This window comes from Hyla sarda, chromosome 8 (genome assembly GCF_029499605.1).
Source record: "Hyla sarda isolate aHylSar1 chromosome 8, aHylSar1.hap1, whole genome shotgun sequence".
In the NCBI taxonomy this organism is placed as follows: Eukaryota; Metazoa; Chordata; class Amphibia; order Anura; family Hylidae; genus Hyla; species Hyla sarda.
The window spans coordinates 55,860,919-55,875,439 of record NC_079196.1 but is presented as its reverse complement, the minus strand read 5'-3'; the positions used below and the strand labels follow the sequence as shown (position 1 = coordinate 55,875,439).

Genomic DNA, 14,521 nt, shown 5'->3' with positions numbered 1-14,521 from the left:
GACGGTGTAGTGACCCATGCCCCAGAGTCCCCCTCCCCCCCAGTTGCCCAGTGAGTAAGTGCCCTGTCGGAGCCCTGAATCTGTGCCCTGCTGGAGAGGGGAGGGAGGTGGAAGCTGTGCCTGATTACCGGGCCAGCGTAGTAAAGAAAAATGGCTTAAGGTACTACACCCTTTCCTACCCTCTGTTACCCCTTCTTAACCCTGTCCACCCCCCTCACCGCTGTCATCCATGTCCCCTTTGTCCACCCCCTGTCCATCCCTGTCACCCATGTCCACCCCTCCATGTCCACCCCCCAGTCTACCTCCTGTAACACATGTCTACCCCCCCAGTCTACCCTGTCACCTATGTCCACCCCCTATTCACCCCTCTGTCCCTTTGTCACCCCTCTTTTATCCCCCTTGTCATCCTTGTCCACCCCCCTGTCATCCCTGTTCATCCCCATATCTACCGTGTCCACCATCCTGTCATCCATGTCCACCTTGGCCACCCCTGTCCATTCCTCTGTAACATATGTTCACCCCCCCCATCCACCCCTCTGACCACCCCCCAGTCTACATCTGTCACCCATGTCCCTCCACCCTATTCACCCCTCTGTCCCTCCTGTCCACCCTCCTGTCATCCATGTCCACCTTGGCCATCCCCCTATACACCCCTCTGTCACCCATGTACACTCCTCTACACCCCTCTACCACCCATTTACAACCCTCTACACCCCTCTGCCACCCATGTACACTCCTCTACACCTCTCTGCCACCCATGTACACTCCTCTACACCCCTCTGCCACCAATGTACAACCCTCTACACCACTCTGCCACCCATGTACACTCCTCTACACCCCTCTGACACCCATGTACAACCCTCTACACCCCTCTGTCATCCATGTACACTGCTCTACACCCCTCTGTCACCCATGTACAACCCTCTGTCACCCATGTACACTCCTCTACACCCCTCTGTCCCCCATGTACACTCCTCTACACCCCTCTACCACCCGTGTACAACCCTCTACACCACTCTGCCACCCATGTACACTCCTTTACACCCCATATACACTCCTCTACCCCCTTCCATAGACTTGCATAGCGGGGGCAGGGGGGTGACATCACACAGGGGCGGAGTCGTAATGTCACGATACTCCGGCCCCGTGGTTGCCACCCGGCTGTTTGTGAGCTGGCACCGCAGCATGCAGCTCAAACAGGTGGGCGGCGAATACAAGATTGCGGGGTTCCCCAGCGCCGGGAACCCCACTGGGAGACATCTTATGCCCTATCCTTTGGATAGAGCATAAGATGTCTCAGGGCCGGAGTACCCCTTTAAGATGTTAGCCGAGCTTTCTTACAATCTTACTGAGGAACCTTCTGACAATATTTTACCATTTCTCCTCACATTGTATGGTCACTGCAATTCTCTGTAAAGACGAGGTTACTCATTCCATTAAAGGGGTACTCTGGTGGAAAACCATATATAATATATAAATATATATATATTTTTTTTAATTAACTGGTGCCAGAAAGTTTTACAGATTTGTAAATTACTTCCATTTAAAAATCTTAATCCTTCCAGTATTTATAAGCTGCTGTATGCTCTAGAGGTATTTCTTTTCTTTTAGAATTTCCTTTCTGTCTGACCACAGTGCTCTCTGCTGACACCTCTGTCCATGTCAGGAACTGTCCAGTGCAGGATAGGTTTGCTATGGGAATTTGCTTCTGCTCCAGACAGTTCCTGACATGGACAGAGGTGTCAGCAGAGAGCACTGTGGTCAGACAGAAAGGAAATTCAAAAAGAAAAGAACTTCCTCTGTAGTATACAGCAGCTGATAAATACTGGAAGGATTAAGATTTTTTGTATAGAAGTAATTTACAAATCTGTTTAACTTTCTGGCACCAGTTGAGTTAAAAAATAAAATTTCAGTGGAATATCCCTTTAAGGTGTGAAATTCTTTATGGGAGAAGCACAGTTACTTATGAGTGTCCATGGGAGGTTATGCCTTATCTTTATATCTACCATGCTACCAACCAAAAGAGTACAGTTTGTGTTGGCGGAAAATGCCCTGAGCAATGGGCAGGGCCGGACTGGGGAGAAAAACCAACCCTTAAAATTATTGCATACCAGCCCCACAACACATTGTGCCAGCCATCAGCCATCGTGTGCGCAGGCGTATTACTTTACATGGATATAGATATATATATATATATATATATATATATACACATATACATATATGTCACAGTATAGTTCAGTATAGTATAGTACAATTCCACCACATTAGGTGCAGTATAGCTCCACCACATTAGGTGCAGTATAGTTCCCCCACATTAGGTGCAGTATAGTTCCCCCACATTAGGTGCAGTATAGTTCCCCCACATTAGGTGCAGTATAGTCCCCCACATTAGGTGCAGTATATAGTCTCCCACATTAGGTGCAGTATAGCTCCCCCACATTAGGTGCAGTATAGCTCCCCCACATTAGGTGCAGTATAGCTCCCCCACATTAGGTGCAGTATAGCTCCCCCACATTAGGTGCAGTATAGCTCCCCCACATTAGGTGCAGTATAGCTCCCCTGCATTAGGTGCAGTATAGCTCCCCCACATCAGGTGCAGTATAGCTCCCCCACATCAGGTGCAGTAGAGCTCCCCCACATTAGGTGCAGTATAGTTCCCCCACATTAGGTGCAGTATAGTTCTCCACATTAGGGGCACTATAGCTCCCCCATATTAGGTGCAGTATAGTTCCCCACAATAGGTGCAGTATAGCTCCCCCACATTAGGTGCCATGTAGTTCCCCACATTATGTGCAGTATAGTTCCCCACATTATGTGCAGTATAGTTCCCCACATTAGGTGCAGCATAGTTCCCCACATTAGATGCAGTATACAGCCCCCACATTAGGTGCAGTATATAGTCCCCCACATTATGTGCAGAATAGCTCCCCCACATTAGGTGCAGTATAGCTCCCCCACATTAGGTGCAGTATAGCTCCCCCACATTACGTGCAGTATAGTTCCCCCCACATTACGTGCAGTACAGTTCCCCCACATTAGGTGCAGTATAGTCCCCCACATTAGGTTCAGTATATAGTCCCCCACATTAGGCGCAGTATAGCTCCCCCACATTAGGCGCAATATAGTTCCCCCACATTAGGTGCAGTATAGTTCCCCCACATTAGGTGCAGTATAGTTCCCCCACATTAGGTGCAGTATAGTTCCCCCACATTAGGTGCAGTATAGTTCCCCCACATTAGGTGCAGTATAGTTCCCCCACATTAGGTGCAGTATATAGTCCCCCACATTAGGTGCGGCATAGCTCCCCCACATTAGGTGCAGTATAGCTCCCCCACATTAGGTGCAGTATAGCTCCCCCACATTAGGTGCAGTATAGCTCCCCCACATTAGGTGCAGTATAGCTCCCCCGCATTAGGTGCAGTATAGCTCCCCCGCATCAGGTGCAGTATAGCTCCCCCACATCAGGTGCAGTATAGCTCCCCCACATTAGGTGCAGTATAGTTCCCCCACATTAGGTGCAGTATAGTTCTCCACATTAGGTGCAGTATAGCTCCCCCACATTAGGTGCCATGTAGTTCCCCACATTATGTGCAGTATAGTTCCCCACATTATGTGCAGTATAGTTCCCCACATTAGGTGCAGCATAGTTCCCCACATTAGATGCAGTATACAGCCCCCCACATTAGGTGCAGTATATAGTCCCCCACATTATGTGCAGAATAGCTCCCCCACATTAGGTGCAGTATAGCTCCCCCACATTAGGTGCAGTATAGCTCCCCCACATTACGTGCAGTACAGTTCCCCCACATTAGGTGCAGTATAGCTCCCCCACATTAGGTGCAGTATAGCTCCCCCACATTAGGTGCAGTATAGCTCCCCCACATTAGGTGCAGTATAGCTCCCCCGCATTAGGTGCAGTATAGCTCCCCCGCATCAGGTGCAGTATAGCTCCCCCACATCAGGTGCAGTATAGCTCCCCCACATTAGGTGTAGTATAGTTCCCCCACATTAGGTGCAGTATAGTTCTCCACATTAGGTGCAGTATAGCTCCCCCACATTAGGTGCCATGTAGTTCCCCACATTATGTGCAGTATAGTTCCCCACATTATGTGCAGTATAGTTCCCCACATTAGGTGCAGCATAGTTCCCCACATTAGATGCAGTATACAGCCCCCCACATTAGGTGCAGTATATAGTCCCCCACATTATGTGCAGAATAGCTCCCCCACATTAGGTGCAGTATAGCTCCCCCACATTAGGTGCAGTATAGCTCCCCCACATTACGTGCAGTATAGTTCCCCCCACATTACGTGCAGTACAGTTCCCCCACATTAGGTGCAGTATAGTCCCCCACATTAGGTGCAGTATATAGTCCCCCACATTAGGCGCAGTATAGTTCCCCCACATTAGGCGCAATATAGTTCCCCCACATTAGGTGCAGTAGAGTTCCCCCACATTATGTGCAGTAGAGTTCCCCCACATTATGTGCAGTAGAGTTCCCCCACATTAGGTGCAGTATAGTTCCCCCACATTAGGTGCAGTATAGTTCCCCCACATTAGGTGCAGTATAGTTCCCCCACATAAGGTGCAGTATATAGTCCCCCACATTAGGTGCAGTACATAGTCCCCCACATTAGATGCAGTTCATAGTGCCCCACATTAGGTGCAGTATATAGTCCCCCACATTAGGTGCAGTATATAGTCCCACACATTAGGTGCAGTATATAGTCCCCCACATTAGGTGCAGTATATAGTCCCCTACATTAGGTGCAGTATAGCTCCCCCACATTAGCTGCAGCATAGCTCCCCCACATTAGGTGCAGTATGTTCCCCCCACAGACATACAGCCTTCAGCCATATACAGTGTATGGCTGGAGGCTGTAAGCCTGTTTACTGCCCCACTTCAGTATTCCGACCACCGCTCCGGGGTCACGATCTACTGCTATGGCCTATAGCCTATGATCGTGACCCCGGAGCAGTGGTAGGAATACTGAAGATGACGTGCCGCTGCCCGCTGGTCACTTACCTACCATATGCACGCGTTTCCTCCTCACCGCTCTGCTCTGTTACTATGGGCGCATGCATGGGACATCAGTGACATCCCTACGTGCACTACTTCCCGGCGGCCCCTGCGTTTTTAAAGTTAACGCTGGGCCGGCGGCCGCACAGAGGTAACCGGGGCATACTTGTGTCCCAAAAAGATTTTTCAGGACACAGGGATGTCCCTAATGTGACGGGGGCCCCCTGCGGGCACGGGGTCCGGATCAGGCGGTCCATGAGCGCCAATGATCCGGCCCTGGCGGCCGCTGAAGGGGAAAAACATGTGCAGCCACATCTCAAAGTGGCCCCAGGGCCGCGGCCCACCGGGAATTTTCCCGGTATCCCTGTAGGCCAGTCCGGGCCTGCATTCCGCTACTGCATTACGCCACACATTGGGCCATAGGGCATAAAGAGAAAGCATAAAGAGAGAGCTAGCGCTTGCTGTGAGAGCTGGCTGCCTGCATCGCATCACCAAAGTGCACAGAAGAACGGGCACTGTTTATTCTTCTAGAGTACAAAACTCGCCACCCGCAGATAAGGATAAGCCAATCACACAGCATTCCCAGCGCTGACATACAGGGGATAGGCGTGGCAGCCATAGGCATAGCCACGCCTATTCGACTGTTGCTGGAATTTGTAAAAAGCATTGTTAAGCATAATTAAAGCTGCTAGAAAGCAGCAAAAGGTATGCTTCAACTGTAATTTCTAACAAATTTGTCATCCTGGGGCTAGCTTATGGGGGTTAGAACTCGTGACAGTTGCGCTTTAAAATGTAATGTGAACCCAGCCTTAGATTGTCTAGTTTCAGTTTTAGACCTGTCTAACTTGAGGTTGGCTTATAAAATCTGAACCTTAATCTTGGCGTTCTTAGCGCAGAATGAATTATTATAGGCCATGCCCCTTCACCTTAAAACCACGCTTCTTGTTGAGTGAGGCGCAAAGAATTACTAGATTACTAGTTTTAGATTAAATGTCCCACACTGTGTCATGATGGGCCAAAGTTTGGCGCAATTTACTTTAAATTCTAAGAAAATCCAGGTAGATAAAACTGGACCAATGTATCCAAAATGTGTTAAATTATCTTACCTGGACACAATGGGGAGATTTACGTAAGTCACGCTAGTGGTAGATGCGCCAGATGTATCAAGAGGTGCATGCCAGTATATGTGTTGGGCTGTGGTAAGCTCGCCCCCTTTCCCACAAAGCCCCACCTGCTTTTTAAAAAGCCAAAAAGTCACAAATTTTTTGCATAAATGAGCTCTGCACAAAAATGTGCAACTTTTTTTCAACGGCATATCAATGTCATAGATATGATGATAAATCCCCACCAATGACTGTCACGGGAATCCACACCAGCTTGGAACGTTCGCCTCTCAGTAAATCCAGCAAACATGGGCAAAACTTTTGATAAGTCTGTTGCATGGAAACGCTGCACTTAGTGAATGTCCTTCATTGTCCCTGTACTGGCTCTCATATCGCACGAGGCTGAACGCTTTCCCTTTGCATGTTAAGGATATTATTTTAGGTCGGGTTAATTCTAGCAATTTGACAAATGTCTAAGTTAAATTAAACCCCTTAACGACACAGGACGTATATTTACGTCCTGTGACGGCTCCCGCTATATAACGCGGTGACCCCGCATCACATCGGGTCGGTCCCGGCGGCCCTCAACGGCCTTGATCCACGGCTAATACCAGACATCACCGATCGTGGTGATGCCCAGTATTAACCCTTCAGACGCGGCGATCAAAGTTGACCGCGGCGTCTGAAGTGAAACCAAAACCATCCCGGCAGCTCAGTCGGGCTGTTCAGGACTGCCGCAGCGTCCCGAACAGTTTGCAGGACACGAGGAGGATCCCTACCTCTCTCCTGCATGTCCGATTGTCGAATGACTGCTCCGTGCCTGAGATCCAGGCAGGAGCAGTCGAGCTGGCGATAACACTGATCAATGCCATGTTAATCCATAGCAGTGATCAATGTAGGAAATCAGTGTGTGCAATTTTATAGCCCCCTATGAAAATAAAAATAAATGTGATTTAACCCCTTCCCTAATTAAAGTCAGAATCACCCCCCTTTTCCTATTAAATAAAAAAAAATGTAAATAAATATAAACATATGTGGTATCACCGAGTGTGTAAATGTCCGAACTTAATTAAAGCGCAAGGTCAATGGGGTGCACGTAAAAAAAATTCCAAAGTCCAAAATAGCGTATTTTTGGTCATTTTTTATACCATAAAAATGTTTATAAAAAGCGATCAAAAAGTCAGATCAAAACAAAAATGATACCGGTAAAAACTTCTGATCACGGTGCAAAAAATTAGCCCTCAAACAGCCCTGTACGCAGAAAAATAAAAAAGTTATAGGGGTCAGAAAAGGACATTTTTAAACATATAAATTTTCCCGCATGTAGTTATGATTTTTTCAGATTCATAGTATTCATAGATTCATAGTATTCATAGATTCATAGTATTCAGATTATTGGGCAGACTAGATGGGCCAAATGGTTCTTATCTGCCGACACATTCTAGGTTTCTATTTTTTCCGAAGTACAACAAAATCAAACCTATATAAGTAGGGGATCATTTTAATCATATGGACCTACAGAATAAAGATAAGGTGTCATTTCTACCGAAAAATGCACTGCGTAGAAACGGAAGCCCCCAAAAGTTACAAAATGGCATTTTTTCTTCAGTTCTGGTGCACAATGATTTTTGTTCCGTTTTGCTGTGGATGTTTGGGTAACATGACTGATGTCACTGGAAAGTAGAATTGGTGGTGCAAAAAATAAAATGGAAATGAAATTGAAAGTGTTATGATTTTTAAAAGGTAAGGAGGAAAAAACAAAAAATGCAAAAACTGAAAACCCCCGAGTCCTTAAAGGGGTACTCCGGTGGTTAATTTTTTTTTTTACTATATGGCATCTTCTTTGTAAGTTTAGTTTTTTTTGCAATATACGTGTGTTATATGTTTTGGCAGCATGTGTGTGTTTTTCTTACCTGTTTGTTGGGCAGGAAGTTCTGTAGTTCAGAGGATTTTCTTTTACTGTCGTCCACCATGTTCTGAGTCTGTTGTGGACAAGATGTCACAGCTTTTTTTTCTGTCTGCATGAGAGGAATAAGCCACGCCCCCTCATCTCATCCAGCTGAGTACACAGCTCCTCACCTCCCCTCCCCCTGCTCTGTATTCTAAGGATGCAGGTCTGCACAGGAGAAGGACCTCACAGAGAAGATAAGTGTTATCTGAAGGGGAGGATGAGAAGGTGCAGGGGCTGGGGATGTATGGACTGCAGGGGAAGAAATCTCATACTGGGAATGATCTCTATGGGGGAGATTTATCAAAACCTGTGCAGAGGAAAACTTGCCCAGTTGCCCATAGCAACCAATCAGATCGCTTCTTTCATTTTTCACAGGCCTTCATAAAAATGAAAGCAGCAAGCTGATTGGTTGCTATGGGCAACTGGGCAAGTTTTCCTCTGCACAGGTTTTGATAAATATCCCCCTATATGTGAAGGGGGAGTTGTAGTCCCTGTTGTGTGTTTGTGTGTGCGTATGCTAGTGTTTACAAACCAGGGTGCCTCCAGCTGTTGTAAAACTACAACTCCCAGCATACCCTGACAGACTTTGGGCATGCTGGGAGTTGTAGATTTGCAACAGCTGGAGGTACACTGGTTGGGAAACACTGTTCTAGCCAATTCAGCATATGCATCATGTTACACCAGTGTTTCCCAACCAGTGTGCCTCCAGCTGTTGCAAAACTACAATTCCTAGCATGCCCAAAGGCTGTCAGGGCATGCTGGGAGTTGTAGTTTTGCAACACCTGGAGGCACCCTGGTTGGGAAACACTGGTGTATGCCCTACAGAGATGTGGTGAACTACAAACCCCAGGAGACTACAGAGGCAGCATGCTGGTGTTATACTACAGACTGAAGACTCCTGAATGACACATGCTGGGAGTTGTAGTCCCTTTTGTGTGTGTGTGTGTGTGTGTGTGTGTGTGTATGACAGTGTATCCCAACCAAGGCTGATTATATTAGTGTGCTGTGTATAAGCGGGCCGACCCGGGAAAATAGTAGGATGGGTAAAGGGCGGAAAAAACAAAACAAGAAAAAGGAGCTGCCCCAAACCAGCAAGGCATGCGGCATGCTGGGATTTGTAGTTTTCAGCACAGCAAGAAACAGGAAATAGAATCAAAGATAGGAAAACAAAGTGGGGAATAAAAAAGACAACAAAGAACGGAAATAGTCGCCTAAACAACAAGAATAGAAATGAAACAAAACAAATAGGGTAAGTCAAAAACGGAAAAACACGTTGACCACCAGAGTACCCCTTTAACCCCTTAACGACGCAGGACGTATATTCACGTCCTGCGCCGGCTCCCGCGATATGAAGCGGGATCGCGCCGCGATCCCGCATCATATCGCGTGGGTCCCGGCGCTAATCAACGGCCGGGACCCGCGGCTAATACCACACATCGCCGATCGCGGCGATGTGCGGTATTAACCCTTTAGAAGCGGCGGTCAAAGCTGACCGCCGCTTCTAAAGTGAAACTGAAAGTATCCCGGCTGCTCAGTCGGGCTGTTCGGGACCGCCGCGGTGAAATCGCGGCGTCCCGAACAGCTGATCGAACACCGGGAGGGCTCTTACCTGCCTCCTCGGTGTCCGATCGACGAATGACTGCTCCGTGCCTGAGATCCAGACTTTATGGGACCTATAACACTGCAAAAAAAAAGTTAAAAAAAAGTGTTAATAAAGGTCATTTAACCCCTTCCCTAATAAAAGTTTGAATCACCCCCCTTTTCCCATAAAAAAAATAAAACAGTGTAAAAAAAAATAAAAATAAACATATGTGGTATCGCCACGTGCATAAATGTCCGAACTATAAAAATATATCATTAATTAAGCCGTACGGTCAATGGCGTACGCGCAAAAAAATTCCAAAGTCCAAAAAAGCGTATTTTGGTAACTTTTTATAACATTAAAAAATGAATAAAAAGTGATCAAAAAGTCAGATCAAAACAAAAATCATACCAATAAAAACTTCAGATCACGGCGCAAAAAATGAGTCCTCATACCGCCCCATACATGGAAAAATAAAAAAGTTATAGGGGTCAGAAGATGACATTTTTAAACGTATACATTTTCCTGCATGTAGTTATGATTTTTTCCAGAAGTGCGACAAAATCAAACCTATATAAGTAGGGGATCATTTTAACCGTATGGACCTACAGAATAATGATAAGGTGTCATTTTTACCGAAATATGCACTGCGTAGAAACGGAAGCCCCCAAAAGTTACTAAATGGCGGGGTTTTTTTCGATTTTGTCGCACAATGAGTTTTTTTTTCCATTTCGCCGTGCATTTTTGGGTAAAATGACTAATGTCACCGCAAAGTAGAATTGGCGACGCAAAAAATAAGCCATAATATGGATTTTTAGGTGGAAAATTGAAAGGGTTATGATTTTTAAAAGGTAAGGGGGAAAAAACAAAAGTGCAAAAACGGAAAAACCCTGAGTCCTTAAGGGGTTAAGGGGTTAATATGAGAAGAGAAGAGCTACTAAACTAGTACATGGATTGCAGGACAAAACTTACCAGGAAAGGTTAAAGGACCTTAACATGTATAGCTTGGAAGTAAGAAGAGACAGAGGGGATATGATAGAGACTTTTAAATACATAAAGGGAATCAACACGGTAAAGGAGAATAACATATATAAATGAAGAAAAACTACCACAAGAGGATATCGTTTTAAATTAGAGGGGCAAAGGTTTCTGCAGTAATATGAGGAAGTATTACTTTACTGAGAGAGTAGTGGATGCATGGAATAGCCTTCCTGCAGAAGTGGTCGCTGCAAATACAGTGAAGGAGTTTAAACATGCATGGGATAGGTATAAGGCTATCCTTCATATAAGATAGGGATAGGTATAAGGCTATCCTTCATATAAGATAGGGATAGGCATAAGGCTATCCTTCATATAAGATAGGGCCAGGGACTATTCATAGTATTCAGAATATTGGGCAGACTAGATGGGCTAAATGGTTCTTATCTGCCGACACATTCTAGGTTTCTATGATAAATTTCATAGTAAACTTAAACCATAGATAACATGCTATGCAGTATAACATATGACATAATGTGTTCCTCTACGTTAAATATTAGTGATTTAAATCTGTTTCTATGTAAACTCTATTATCTAATATATATCCAGCTGCTGTGACAGTGAGAATCAGTGTGTTTTCCATAGAGAAGACATTGCACCCTTACATTTCATCATTGCTGACAGCTCCACGGCTCAGACATGGTGAACTCTTTGCTTGCCCTTCAGCTGATGCATTAGCCGATCCAACAAAGTAGAAAGAGGTTGGCTTTAATGTACACAAGCGCGTCATGTCTGACATGAACTTGTGACAGTCTTTACACTTTGCATTCTAGTTATTGAACTGCAGTTTTCAAACTATTTTTCACCTTTTTTTCAGCTTTTGATAATGAATAAAGAAATTTCTATTCAAGAGCTTGACTTCTTACTTCGCTTTAACATTGACCATATCTATAATAGTCCATTGGACTTTCTTTCAAATTCAGCATGGAGCGCTATTAAGGTACGTTTTCTTAAATTGGGTGCAGTACATTTTCTCATAGTTCAAAAAAATATATATACGTTTCCTTACAAGTTCGTCTAGAGAAGAGAAAGTTCCAGCGATATTACAGAGTTACATGCTAGCATACTTTTATTAAAATAATTGGCATTGATGTCAGAATATACCAATGCCTCTCTAGAATAAACACAGGGCCACAGTATAGGAAGGGAGCAAGGGGTATGTGCCTGGGGGCCTCAACCAAATTGGGTGCCTAGAGGGCCTCCTCCAAGGTCTTGGTTTTACCATCAATTTACTTTAATTGCTACCAGAGCTGGAAAACTAGTTGACTAGTTGTCCACAGGTTAAAGGGGTACTCCCGTGGAAAACTTTTTTTTTTTTAAATCAACTGGTGCCAGAAAGTTAAACAGATTTGTTAATTACTTCTATTAAAAAAAAATCTTAATCCTTCCAGTACTTATTAGCTGCTGAATACTACAGAGGAAATGGTTTTCTTTTTGGAACACAGAGCTCTCTGCTGACATCATGACCACAGTGCTCTCTGATGACATCTGACATGCTGACCTATCCTGCTCTGGACAGTTTCTAAAATGGACAGATATGTCAGCAGAGAGCACTGTGGTCATGATGTCAGCAGAGAGCTCTGTGTTCCAAAAAGAAAACCAGTTCCTCTGTAGCATACAGACCCTAAAAAGTACTGGAAAGATTAATATTTTTTAAAAGAAGTAATTTACAAATCTGTTTAACTTTCTGGCACCAGTTGATTCCACGGGAGTACCCATTTAAGGGAACTCTTTATATGGGTAGAGTATATACTGTCCCTCTAAGAGACATGCATGTGAGTAGCTCTTTGAATTGAAGTCTAAGGGTCTATTCATACTGCAGAATCTCTGCTTGCGGAATTCCGCCTCAAATTAAAGCCCATAGACTTTTATGGGATTCCGTAGTCCCATTCACACTTGCGGAATTTCAGAAATGTGAATGGGAGTGCGAAATCCCTTAGAAGTCTATGGGCATTAATTTGAGGCAGAATTCCGCCATGTGAATAGACCCTAAGGCTGGGTTCACACTGTGGAATTTCTGGGCAGAATTTCTGCCAGAGATCGAGCCGGCGGCACTAGGATCGCGCGGACTACATTGCCGTTCCCATAGATGGCAATGCATTTCTGAGCAGATCTCCTAAAAGATCCACCCAGAAATGCATTGCAGTCTATGGGGGCAGCAATGTAGTCTGCTCGGTCCTAGCGCCGCCGGTTCAATCTCCGGCAGAAATTCTGCCCAGAAATTCCACAGTGTGAACCCAGCCTAAGGGACATGTTGCATCCAGTCTTGTGTTTCAAAGACATCTGCTCAATACTTTTTCCAGCCCTGAGCTGTAATACATAGTGATTTGTGTAATAACTAAGAACATCTTATTCTGAGAATTGCCTGCTGTGAGAAGGGATCTAGATACAAAGACTGGTGGTGTTTTCTCAGTAAATCCTATTGACGCATAGAAGGGTAAAGCTGGCTATAAACATACAATTGTGGTAGAATTTTCTGAATGTCATCTCTCCGATCCTTCCTTCACCTTTGAACCTTTATTTTTCTAAAAGTAATAAGTTCATGTGAGCAAATGTAGATACAATGAAGGTCAAAGCTATAGCATTGAAATGTTTAAAGGGGTACTCGGGCGCTTAGACATTATAAGATGCCTGATCGCGGGGTCCCACCGCTGGGGACCCCCGTGATCTTGCACGCCGCACCCCGTTAAAATCAGTCCCTGGAGTGTGTTCACTCCGGGTCTGATTACTGTCGATCACGGGGCCGGAGCGTTGTGACGTCACGGCTCTGCCCCCGTGTGATGTCACGCTCCGCCCCCTCAATGCAAGCCTAAGCCGTCACACCCCCTCCCATAGACTTGCATTGAGGGGCGGAGCGTGATGTCACACGGGGGTGGAGTCGTGACGTCACGCTCTTTCGCTCGCGTGGTCGGGATCCGAAGCCTCCAGCGTTGCCGGAAGCCGTTGAGGTGGGTGCTGCAGCCGAGATCCCGGGGGTCCCCAGCGATCAGGCATCTTATCCCCTATCCTTTGGATAGGGGATAAGATGTCTAAGTGCCGGAGTACCCCTTTAATATATGTTTTTTGTAGGACTGAGGGGATTCTAGTTTTTACTACAGAGAGATCTAAAATTGTCTGTAACCTTTTTTGCAGACAAAAATTGACAGATGGGACAAGTAGGGAAAAAAAATCTGAAAAACACTGCTTCCCATGTTGTGCTTATTAATTTCTGGGTATCTGCACCCACTGGCATAGAGGGAGCTTAGGAGCTTACAAATATAACATACAGGTTTACCTTGTGATGGCGGCAGGCAACCAGAATTGTATTATTTATCTCTATGCTTATGGTTATGCCGGAATCTGTAGTTGTATATTTCCGGAAACATAACTTTGATCTTTATAAATATACTGTAAATAAAGACAATGCACCTGAATATGGTGTTAAAGGGGTACTCCGGTGGAAAACATTTATTTTTATTTTTTTTAAATCAACTGGTACCAGAAAGTTAAACAGCTTTGTAAATTACTTCTATTAAAAAAATCTTAAAGGGGTACTCCACTGGAAAAAAAAATTATCAACTGGTGGCAGAAAGTTAAACAGATTTGTAAATTACTTGTATTTAAAAATCTTAATCCTTCCAGTACTTATCAGCTGCTTTATGCTCCACAGGAAGTTCTTTTCTTTTTTGGATTTCCTTTCTGTCTGACCACAGTGCTCTCTGCTGACACCTCTGTCCATTTAAGGAACTGTCCAGAGTAGAAGAAAACCCCCATAGCAAACCTCTCCTGCTCTGGACAGTTCCTGACATGGACAAAGGTGTTAGCAGAGAGCACTGTTGTCAAAC

General features: G+C 45.1%; 1 protein-coding gene across 10 annotated transcripts in view; it reads left to right on the top strand.

Annotated features, from left to right (window-relative positions):
- The window catches only part of LOC130285427 (dynein axonemal heavy chain 11-like), a 523,820-nt gene that overhangs the window by 440,622 nt on the left and 68,677 nt on the right, over positions 1-14,521 (top strand). For all 10 annotated transcript variants that reach the window (XR_008847325.1, XM_056536793.1, XM_056536797.1 and 7 more), the window contains one exon: positions 11,515-11,637. Coding sequence is in view for 9 of the 10 variants with exons in the window: in XM_056536793.1 (XP_056392768.1) it covers positions 11,515-11,637 (123 nt within the window). In the remaining variant the exon portion in view is untranslated. The remainder of the gene's footprint in view (positions 1-11,514; positions 11,638-14,521) is intronic.